This window comes from Phasianus colchicus, chromosome 1 (assembly GCF_987193195.1).
Source record: "Phasianus colchicus chromosome 1, bPhaCol1.hap1.1, whole genome shotgun sequence".
In the NCBI taxonomy this organism is placed as follows: domain Eukaryota; kingdom Metazoa; phylum Chordata; class Aves; order Galliformes; family Phasianidae; genus Phasianus; species Phasianus colchicus.
The window spans coordinates 187,462,813-187,474,940 of NC_143436.1; the positions used below are offsets into that span (position 1 = coordinate 187,462,813).

At 40.0% G+C, this 12,128-nt stretch overlaps 1 protein-coding gene across 1 annotated transcript in view; it reads left to right on the plus strand.

Moving 5' to 3' along the window:
- SLC36A4 (solute carrier family 36 member 4) overlaps positions 1-11,752 on the plus strand; it is a 108,047-nt gene extending 96,295 nt beyond the window's left edge. The window contains exon 11 of the mRNA XM_031616097.2: positions 7,577-11,752. Coding sequence (XP_031471957.1) covers positions 7,577-7,884 — 308 coding nt within the window. The 3' untranslated portion in view covers positions 7,885-11,752. The remainder of the gene's footprint in view (positions 1-7,576) is intronic.
- Positions 11,753-12,128: the final 376 nt, after the last annotated feature.

Below are 12,128 nucleotides of genomic sequence, written 5' to 3' on the forward strand. Positions count from 1 at the left end.
GTGACAGCCAGCACGGCTTCACCACAGGAAGGTCATGCTTGACCAATCTGGTGGCCTTTTATGATGGAGTGACGGCATCGGTGGACAAGGGAAAGGCGACCAATGTCATTTACCTGGACTTGAGCAAGGCCTTTGACATGGTCCCCCACCACATCCTTCTCTCCAAACTGGAGGGATGTGGATTTGATGGGTGGACCACTCGATGGATAAGAAACTGGTTGAAAGGCCACAGACAGAGGGTGGTCATCAATGGTTCTGTGTCCAGGTGGAGGCTGGTAATGAGCAGCGTCCCCCAGGGATCTGTCTTGGGACCGGTGCTCTTTAACATCTTTATCAATGACATCGATGATGGAATCAAGTGCACCCTCAGCAAGTTTGCTGATGACACCAAGCTGAGTGGTGCGGTCGACACGGTTGAAGGACGGGATGCCATTCAGAGGGACCTTGAGAGGCTAGAAAGGTGGGCCCGGGTGAACTTGATGAGGTTCAACACGGCAAAGTGCAGAGTTTTGCACTTGGGCCGGAGGAATCCCAGGCATCCCTACAGACTGGAAGGAGAGGTCCTTGAGAGCAGCCCTGTGGAGAAGGACCTGGAGGTCTTGATAGACAAAAAACTTAACATGAGCCAGCAGTGTGCCCTTGTGGCTCGGAAGGCAAATGGGATCCTGGGCTCCATCAAAAGAGGGGTGGCCAGCAGGGACAGAGAGGTGATTGTTCCTCTCTACTCTGCTCTTGTGAGGCCCCATCTGGAATACTGCATCCAGTGTGGAGCCCCCAGTACAAAAAAGACAGGGAGCTGTTGGAGAGGGTCCAGAGGAGCCACAAAGATGATCAGGGGACTGGAGCATCTCCCCTATGAAGACAGGCCGAGGGAGCTGGGCTTGTTCAGCCTGGAGAAAAGAAGGCTGCGGGGTGACCTCATTGCAGCCTTTCAGTACCTAAAGGGAGCCTGCAGAGGGGAGGGGAATCAACTCTTTGAAAGGGTAGATAACTGCAGGATAAGGGGAAATGGTTTTAAGTTGAGGAAGGGAAGGTTTAGGTTGGATATCAGGGGGAAATTCTTTACTGAGAGGGTGGTGATGTACTGGAACAGCTGCCCAGAGAGGTTGTGGATGCCCCATCCCTGGTGGTGTTCGAGGCCAGATTGGATGGGGCCCTGGGCAGCCTGGTCTCTTGATACATCATCTTGTTTGGAAATGTTGCAAATTAATGAATCCTTGCTAATGAAGGCTATAGCACATACAGCACCCCTAACACAGGAAAGAAACTCCTGGCTCAGAAGTTTTATCATGTTATTCAGAACCAAATTGCCTTGTTCTGCAATTTATTGAATACTGCACTGGGAGGATGCTACAGTAATCTTTTATGTCATAATCTTTTAATTCTTTAATAGTTATTGGAGAAGATATTTAGCAAAACTGTTACAATTCTTGGCGTTCTGATGGATCTGCTTCTGGCAAAAAGACAATAGCATAATTTTTTTTTAATCTTAATCATCTGTTCCTTTAGTCATCATTAACAAAGAAATGTAAGATTTGATGATAAAGGGGCAAGAAGCCTGAATGATAAATGTAGATAGTTTAAACCATTCACAAAGGTGCCTGTGGCAATGGTTCTCCCTCTTCTATACGCTTAATATTTAGCAAGCCCAGAGAGGTTGTGGATGCCCCATCCCTGGTGGTGTTCAAAGCCAGATTATAAGTAGATTTAATTGCATTTTTTTCTCACATTGTGTAGTAATCAAGAGATACGCAGTAATTTTTTTTGTTCTTGAGGGTTAAGGTAAGACAAATTGCTGTTCATACAAATTGATTTTAACTTATTACTGCCCAGGTCTTGCGTTTGGCATGAGCTGGCAAAGTAGCTATGGATGACTGCCTTCCTCCTTGTGACATAGCCTGATATATGTAGCACAGCAAAGAGAAAGACTGGGGAATAGGGAGTGATGGCAGCATGTGTAGGTAAATATGACTTTCCAGCACTGTTGGAAACTTCTCCAGGCTTTGCCACTGCGCCAACTCCTTTTTTCCTATGGCAAAAACAGTCTTGCCCTTGAATGAGAGACATTCATTTCTGCTTGCACTGCTGGGAGCCCTTCAGCTGTCTCAGAAAAGGAATTTATTTTATGAGACTGAACCAGAGGGGACAGTTAAATTGCAAACTCATTTCAGATGCCTGAAAGAGAGTGACTGGCAGTGGGAACAGTGTCAATACTGTAATGGCTAGGATCATCCATTTGGAGTTCAATATTAATGTTTTGCTGCATGCTTTACGCTCATTTGTTGGATCTGGCTGCATATTGCAGTTGTATAAACTATTGTAGCATAGTATGTCTGAACAGATTTGTAAGTGTCAGTAGCAAAGCTGAAATAAATTTACTGCTGAGACAAATGAATAAATACAGCATTTCAAATGTGACAGTCTAACCAGATGCCATTCGTGAGCCCACAGATTGTACTTAATGGAATGTTGAAATACATTTGCAGATAAATCATTGTGCTGTGCCAAGCACCTGTGCACATTAGCTTTGGGAAGGTCACTTGGTGTTGGAGCTCCATCCAGAGGGTCTCACTGCCTTATTTGCTTTCCACACTGGACTCCGAGAGGGGTGCTTTGTGAAAGCATGGATTCTGATGGTCTGATGAGGGGAGACACAACTGTGTGTGAACAGGGCAATAAGGCAGAGAGGAGCAGTAACTGCTATAGCATTTTTCTAAGAGTGAGCAAGTTGCTGTAGGGAGGTGAGTTAAGGGTGGGAGTTCCCTTATAGACTCAGGACTGCCACTCCTCCCTGTAAATCTGCTTACACAGCATCCTCCTGCACGTGGCAGTTGTGACACAGACTCCTGCTTAAGGTAAGTGCAAGTCTTGAAGCCTGATTGAACTATATGCTTAAATGCTGGGGTTGTATAAAGTGCAGACAGCATGGGAGGAGGTGCTTTCTCAGTGGGACATGGATGGAATGCTTTCCTTTGAGGGGTTCTTATAGAAGTGTATGTGCCAGTCCTAGATAAGTGTGTTAGGTAATAGTTTGATACCTCTGTTAAGTCATCATTATCTCTGACATCATTTTAATGCTTCTTTCTGCATAAAGAAAGAGAACATAAATTACTAACCTCTTATAATGGCTTCAAAATCTGTGCTGTAAAGAATGAATTTGCTTCTGCATCTCTGAGATGTGGACATGGAGGGCTCCAGAGGAGGAACAGAACCGTCCTTGCACTGAGCAGGGCTCAGCTGCTGGTGGGTGCAGTGCCTGTGGTTACCTCTTGTGATGGATGAAGTTACTTAACCTGACCATGACTGACTCTAGTCCTTCCCACTGGAAGGCCAAAGTGAAGTGTAGTGCGAGGGCAGATGGAAGGCTGGATGTGAAGTATCATCTGTGGCCCTAAGCATGCTGGATGTTGGAGGCAGATCATGGAGAAGGGTTTTCACTCCAGAGGGACCAGAGTCAAACCATATGGTGTGTGTGGTTCTCCTGCATGCTAGCTGTGAAAGTTCAATTTTTCACTTGTTTTCTCCTTTGTTTTGTTGGATTTTGGTTTTGAGATTGAACTGGTATTTAAAGGTATGCATTTGAAGGAGTTGGGTTAAGAAAACAATTTTTTTTTGTGTGAAAATTGGATCTAGATTTTAAAAGAAATCATCTTCTATCTGTGTCTAGTGGTCTTTTGATGTTTCAAAGGACAGTTGAAACAAACAGCACCTCAAACCCTATGTCAATTAGCACTTGCAGCCAGAAAAAAAACAACTCTAAATCACAATTATGTAATATCAGGTTCTTTATCTGGAATCTTTTTTCCTTAAACTTAATCCACTAATACATAGATTGTCTTATTGCATATGTCCAAAGCTCTGTAATTTATTCACAAATGCTCTTAACTAACTATTTGTATTAGACAGTTTTGCTTCAGATTAATAACAGGTTTCTACTATGTCCTGTATTCTTTTGTATATATATATAAAAACACAATTTTACAAGCTTCCACTGTGGAACTCCCAAGGAAGGTGTTCTCTATTTTGTTGAGCAGAAGCTTGGATATTAGTGTAGAAAAGACAATGTGGGCAGGCATTTTGAAGTGCCATTTTGCCTGCAGAGTTCTTTGGCAAACGTCTCATTGTAGGCATCTTTTCCTCCTTGAAGGAACTCTATCTTGACGCATCATAGGCATCTGTCTTGGTTAAAAATACAGTTTTGTTTTTGTGCTTTGAGAAAGCTGTTCAATCCAATTGTCCTGACAGTGTACGTCAGGCACCCATTTCTTATCCATCAATGCTCCAGTCTTCTGATTGGATCTTGGAAAAGTGGTAGTAAAAAGATGGCAGGACTGCTTTTTTCATCAAAATTACATCAGCATCTAAAGTCTGTCGAGTAGTAAAGTGCTGATTCTTTAACAGGGAGAGAAATTTATAAGAGAAGTGCTATAAAATAAACAGAATAAAATTAAGGCTATCTTTCCACTGGCTTGATATGTCCTTTAAGAAATGGAAACGTTCTCCTGTACCATTTCTGCTGGGTTTCCCAATGCCCCAAATGGTACAAGTGTGTTTCTGCTACATGGTTGAGATAGGTTAGAGAATTTGTTAATATTTGTTTTTGAGATTAGATTGCACAGTTTAAAGTAGAAGCAACATGTATCTCTGTAAGATGCTTTGATCATAGAGCTCTTGCTCTTTGTTTCAAACCATCTTTCATTCAACATTTTGACTGCTGGCCAAAAGGTAAGTCTGATATGTATATTGCAAGACTGAATTCTTCAGAGGGGATTCTCAGAGCCTCCAAAACAGAATTTCCTGACTGTCGTTAAAGGTTCAGATTTCCTCTTGACTTTGTACTTTTAAACCACTATAGCTAGAAAAATCAAGCTTTGTGTTTGCCAAAATGCCTCTTGTTTACTTCTGCTGGAAATAAGGAGAAGAAGCTGCACCCATTTTTCTTTATTTGGCAGATAATAAAAATGGCATTTCCCTTGGATTGTCAGAGAATACATAAGAATGTAATTAAAAGCTTGAAATGTGTTTCCAAAACCTCCTCCCACAGTATCATCCAGACAAACACATATGAGCCAGATAAACATTTGACAAGATCCAAGCCAACACACAGAATTTTGCTTCTGTAATCTGAAACAATCATAAACTGAAATTTTGTTTTTTTTTTCCAATTAGTAAGTACTAGTAATATTGTCATGATTTTTAATGAGGCAGAAGATTTCAAGCCAAACTGTGACCTATAAATTAATGAGTATCTTCCAAATTCTGAACACATGTAGATTTGAAAGAAGTCTATTACAGAAATTGACAGTCCATGTTTGATGAATACACCCTCTACATCTATTAAATTGGCAGGATAATAAATGTTCAGCCCTTTCTCCTGCTTCAGAAGAACACATTCAGCTTATTAATTACCTCAGATTTTTCCAGTCATTGCAGAAATACTTCAGCAGCAGTTTACACTTGCTTACCCCTTGTGCATTGTTGTGCAAGTGTCAATGATTGCCTGTGGTTCTAGTCTGAGAGCTCAGTCTGTGTTGTGTGGGCACTCACAGTACTTGTTTTTGTGGCCTGAACAGAAATAGAGAATCATATAATCATTAAGGTTGGAAAAGACCTCTAGGATCATCTAGTCCAACTGTCAACCCATCACCACCGTGACTACTAAACCATGTCTCTGAGTGCCACATCTACATGTTCTGGCCACAAAAATTATAGAAGTTGGTACTTGGTGAATTTTATTAATTTTGGTGTAATTCCTTTCTCATTCTATTCAGCTTTGCCCTAGATAATATGTAAACATGTGACATTTCCAGTCTGTAATGCCATATGCATGCAGTGGAAGAATGCATTTGGCACTGAGTATGTCCATCATAATGGTGGGATAAAAACTTTGGCTCATCTGTTTTTGAGTGTCATGTCTTTCCTAAGGTTTCCTGAAGTACAGTTCTGTCTCTTCCCAATCTTCCTCTGGTGACATTAAGTCTCTCATGCCTCTGTAGACAAAAAGTGTGAATAAACTATAATAATGACAAGCTAGAATAAGTTAATAGATTTATGTTTCAAATAGGATGGGCTGGAGAATCCTTTATCCCTGTTTAGTCTTGTACCTTCAGCCAACCCTCCTTTTTATGCAGTATCTCTGTGCTTAGGGTTTTTATTAAAATGCTTAGCAAATGGTGCCTGGTAGCAGCAAGTAACTGCTGTGTTTTGGAAGTGAATTTTGATTGGATCTTCACCAGACAGGTCTGAACTCCTTCTGCTTATGTTCATTTTAAATTGGAATACAGAGAGGTTTGATACAGCAAAGGGAAAGCTCTTGGCAAGATAAATGGGATGGCGTGATGAACCACATTGGGAGCCAACACAGTTGTTGCTGTGTTGCAGTATGTGCACTTATTAATCTGTGTCTCTTCTGGCATGAGTGTATTTGCCAGTGCAGATTTCTTCAAGTTCCATGTTCTCAATGGAGAATATTAGCACTAACGTAATTTGACTGCATTGCCTTTCATAACCAAGTGTTGTCTGAATTTGAGGCACTTGATGGCAATCAGCCCACAGGGAAGAAACTCTGCAGGTGGAAAGTTCAGCCTGGGCAATTAGGAAGCTGATGAACATACCGTTTTTTATCCTCATGTGTTACGTGAGGATTTCCTTCCTGCTTGTTCCATTTGTTTATTGCCACAAATGTTATTTTCAGAATATTTAGTTGGTGGAATGCATTCACAGAGGGGAAAAAAGACAGACATTTCCAACGTGTGGGTTCATATTGGAGCCTGTGCTCATCTGACCTTGGAAAGCTAGATTGTAATAGAGAACTGAAAACAAATTGGCGTAGCTCAGTTAATACTTGGGTATCTTTCCTAGGGTTGCTGGCCAAAGGGGTTAAAAGCAGGGGTTCTGCTCCTTCTGTAAGGCTGGATTCTGTTCCCAGGAACACTGCAGCTTCTTGGTGAGACCGGCCATGCCATCCTACCATGCTTACTGGGCCTTCTCTTCGGACTCGGCTCTTGGTGGAACTAAGTTCTCATTCAGCTAACTGGGCAACCTCTTCATTTTTTTTACATAGAATGCAATGGTATAGACCAAGATTTTTCAACAGACAAGCCTGTAGATAAGTGATAGAAATGTTTGTGAGACTGCCAACTCGCCAGAAGCTTTTGTGTTCATTTTGAAGACCCCTTCCACTATCCTGCCTGAACTTCTTCGGCTTAAAAAAAACCCCATAAAATAAAAAACTAAAAATGTTTCTATACAGTTTCATATCTCTCTCGTGTCTGTGATTTGCAGGCCAAGTTTACTCACAAAACAAAACAAAATTTGAACTTAAAGCTATGCCAGCTCATGCAGAAATTCAAAATTGAAACTGAGTATCACACATGAGCATGGAAATGTGCCTTACTCACAAATAGCCGTGCTGATCTATGCCGTGCCTGCCCATCTTATCTGGAAGAAATAGTGAGTGATAGAACATATCTGAAAGCATGAATCACTACGTGTTGTGTTTGTCATGATTTTTCTTTTTTCTTTTTTTCATGAGGATGTTGAATCTGCAGCCAATATTGTTCTCTTTGTGTTTTAGGTGCTGTAGCGGTTCTGATCCCTCGCCTCGACCTGGTGATTTCTTTGGTTGGAGCTGTCAGCAGTAGCACTCTGGCACTGATTCTGCCACCTCTGGTTGAAATCCTCACTTTCTACAAGGAAAACCTACGTCTGTGGACAATACTTAAAGACATTTTTATAGCTGTCTTTGGAGTGGTTGGATTTTTAACAGGGACGTATGTGACAGTTGAAGAAATCGTTTACCCTGCATCCACAGTTCTGGCTAACACAACTGAGAGCATCTCTGCTGTTTTAAATGCTACAGACTTGGTGGTTGGTTTAAAGTAAAGATGTGATGCCACGAACTGTTTTATTCCTTATTGAGAATCCAGGATGGATGGAAGATCTACATGTGGGATAAATTCAAAGGGATTTTAAATGAATTCTTAAAAAATCACATGTAGGTCTTTCTCCCTCTGTCCTTTCTCTCATTACTTCAGGTTTACTACCTGAATTAGGCCCTTTATGCTCAATCTTCTCTGCTCATCTCATTAAAAACTGAATTGATGTCAAGATTTAATATATATATGTATATAAGAAAGAAATATGATATTAGATTATTTGCAAGACAGAGGAACAGTTTTCCTAAAGAAGTCAAAATGCTTTCCTCCTCAGAAAGGTGGAAGTCTGTCCATTCATCATATCTAGATGCAAAGCCTAGGCACTACTGTTTTCTCTCCAGCCCTGTTTTAGGGGCTTATGTGGGAGTTAACTGATGCATTGATCTGCTCTCGGCTGTCTCCAGTGGGGTGCACCCCCATGAACCAGAGAGACTGGTTTTAGAAATGGAGAACTGTGGTTTTTATTTCCATTCTGAGGACTTTGATGTTTGCTTTGGAGAAGCTTTAGGGTGGTTACAGTTGTTTGACTGTGGTCTCTGGAAGCTGGTTTGTCTAGAATCCCAGGGTGTTGTGCAGAATGACAGAGGCTCTCATTCACTCTTTTCACATTGCCTCAACTGGAAGGACTGATCTCTCCTAGAATAGGCTAGAGGAACAGCATGACCACTGCTGTTGGTGGGCTGTGTGACAGGGAGGGTAAAGACATTTTTTCATGCTGACCAGATGAACATTTAAGCTGAAAAATGGACAAGGCTGACAGAAAAGCAAGGCTTAGAGGTAAAGGTAGGATTCTTTGTTAGATCAAGAGAGACAGTTAGGTTGTGCTCTTTCCATCTTGTGTGACCTGTTACCATGAGCTACTCAGCATAGTCACATCCAGGCTCCATGAAAATGGCATTCATGGAACTCTGCAGAACCACAGAGGTTTGACTGCCTAGAGCAGAGTTAGGTTTCAGAAGGGATGAGACACTGCTTTCTAGAATGGAGCTTACGCCATCTTTTCACACAAATAATCTATGGATTATTTGTGAAAGAATTCATAATTCACAGCACTGTGAAGGGTGGAGCACAGAGAGTATCTGCTTTGCAGCCCATTCTGCCTGCCTGCAGGTTGTCTGAAGATGTTGGTTATCTCAGAACTTGCTTTCAAATACAACATGGAGAGGTACAGCTTATATGAGATACAGGGTACGCATATGAAAATATGGATTCTTTTAGAGAGTAAATATTTATTTCTTTTGGAGTTTGACTGAAATGTTACAAAATGTTGTTTAGCAGAGCAATATTTATTTAATGATGCAAAAAGCATTCAGCACCACAAATAATGAAGTAGTTTATTTTTGTATACTTTGGTAACTGCTGCCCTAACATTTTTTATACCATTATTTTGTTCTTAATTATGACTGTACAAATGTATAAAACTATATTTTTTTCCTTTGCCTATTGCTAGCAGTCTATAAAGTATATTTCTATTGGAACATATAATAATTATTTTTGCATGCTTGCATTCTGCCTTAAATAGAATCTAACATGCCCTTTACTGATTTTTGATTCTTATCTCCATTTTGGAAGAAGAAAAAGAACATGTTATTAAGTTGGTAATTGGGTAGAAATGAGTTTTGTTCAGCCAGCCTTCATACTGAGTCCTCAGCTGGAATCCAGCTTTTCAGGGCTCATGTTTGACTTTCTGGCTCTTATTGCACAGATGAAATTCAGTCCAAACACCAAAGTTATATTTTTGGTCTTGTTTCATAAAATCACTCTATGTTTTGTAAAACAACAGAACTATAGTTATCATAGTCTTTCTTTCTGTGAGGAAATTCCTTCTCTAAGGGATGTATTTAATCATAACATTCCTCTATGAAATATGGTATGATAAAACCTCTCTATTCATACAGATTAACATAAGAATATATATAATATTTGGTTGTCCTTAGTATCTGTCTCAGAAATCTACCATTTGGTAGTCTGCCATTTGGCATTAGAGTGCTAAAATAATATAGTCCTAGCTACATCTATATTTATACTTCCTGAATATTTCTCCAGTCATCTACCCTGTAGTGACTGCATTTGAGCACTTTCTTCTCCATGCTTGTAAAGACATTTCTGATAGGGATTTCTGCCTGTAGTTTGAGCTGCCTGCATTTGTTCAAGCAATAGTTCTGAGCAATGCTCTTAATTTTCATTTAGCATGGACAAGGTTAAATGCTTGGCAGGCACTTTAAAGGCACAAGTGTCAATGGGTTTAAGTTAACACAAGAAGTGTTAACTTCTTGTATGAAAGTGTCACTGAGGAGCAAACGCAGGTAATTATCAGAGGGGCATAAGGTAGCTTCAGCTTCTTGTCTTAAAGGCTTTTTGGTCTAAAAGACATCAAATGTCTCAGCGTGCTTGGTAATAAATCTGCTGTAAACCATACACTACATAACAAGATAGACTATTTCTGTAACAATATGACCATTTCTGTGTGACAAGCTTTACTTGATAGAAATATTTCAACTGGAACCTGTTTTAGTAGGATTGTTAGAACTTAAATGAAAGTTATTTTTCTTGTTAGTTTTGTATCTTTCTCTCTGTGTTTGGAGAATAACAGATTGTTGAGTACATTCATATCATCTCTTCCTCAATGGCTGTGTCCTAGTGATGTCTCACCTCTGAGAAAGCCATGCTGTAGCAGATCTTGACCAGCTCAGAGTTTGGTGGCACTGTTTGACTGGTGACAGTGAATGCTGACGTGAAGATTTGCTGAGCTCGGCAGGTGGCCACGATAGCCAGGTGAATGCAGCAACGTTTTGAAACTAAGATCACCTGTTTAAAAGCTTGGTAGGTTTGAGGAATCGAATTTGAGCTGTCAAACTTTGGATCACCTGGTACAAATACGGGCTTCACTGCTGTGTCTCACCATCGACCACCTGGTGAAGGAGATTTATTGCCATTGATTGGCCAGATATGAAGTAGTGTTTTTATGCAGTGGGTCAATGTTGCCGTGTCTAATGATGTTTTATCTTTTGAATCTTTAAAATGTTTGTTAATACATTTTACAGAATGTTTCTCCTAGGATCCTGTAAAAAAGTCGTGTAGGATTTTCATTACTTCAGCACTCACACAGAGCATTTGTGTGGCCTGTTCTTTCAAATAGAAAGACTGAAGGATTGGAATATCTTGCTTTGGATGCCTCTAAAATTGTCATTAGTAGAACTAAAATAGAACTACTCTGTCTGAATAATAAGAGTGTTCCCAAGAAACGTTGCCAAAGATTTAAAAGATGGGAAATCTGACAGAAGGCTCTTGTGAATTATAAGGCTGTTCAGTTAGCTTTTAAAGTACTGTAATATAAATTTCAAGTTAAGATGCGGGGAGTGAAACTCCAGATTTAAGGTTATGGTTTACATAATATATATTTAAGAAGGAAGTGTACTTGAGCTCAAGCTAACTTAAACAGAAAAATGTGATTGGCTTATGTTCCTGACAAGAAACAGAAAGCTGCTGTATTTATGTACTGTACACGCAGTTACATTTAACAATATGATATTGTCAGCTGTTTCGATGTAATTTAATTATTAGCTGCATTGTAAGGACCTGAGTCATTTTCTTGTCTGTAACTGTTCATCCTGAAATCCTGGGCAAGGAAGAGGGTGGCTTTGCCTGATGCTCTGTAACTTAGATCTTCTGCATCAATAAAGACTAAAATAATACTTTCCTCCTAACTCACTGTTACCCTGCCTATCACCACTTACATCACTAGAAGAAATAGATGCCTTGATTCAATATTTACATTTGTTTTTATTTTGATTTTTTTTTTTTTTATTTATCCAAGCAGTTGGAACTGTCAAACATGATATAGAGCTGAAGATTCATTGACAAAAAATCATTCTTCAAAGTAATATTGGTGCTACTGAAAAATCACCTTTCTGCTCCAAGGCTATTCATGAGAGCACACTTACAGTTAGATTTCAGAGGTGCTTTATTATGTGAAATAAGTTCAAAATGTAGAAAGGCAGCCACAGGAGTTCCTGCTGAAATTCCAGTTCACTTCTGAAAAGCTGCAAAGAAAAAACTGGGCTTTTGAAACAGGACAAGCTCTTACCATGTTTGGGTATGTACTTGGCTTAGTTTAAGCCTTGGTGGAGCATTGGGATTTGATTAATTGGGATGAAAGAAATTGATGTGAAAGTTCTTCACTTTCTAACT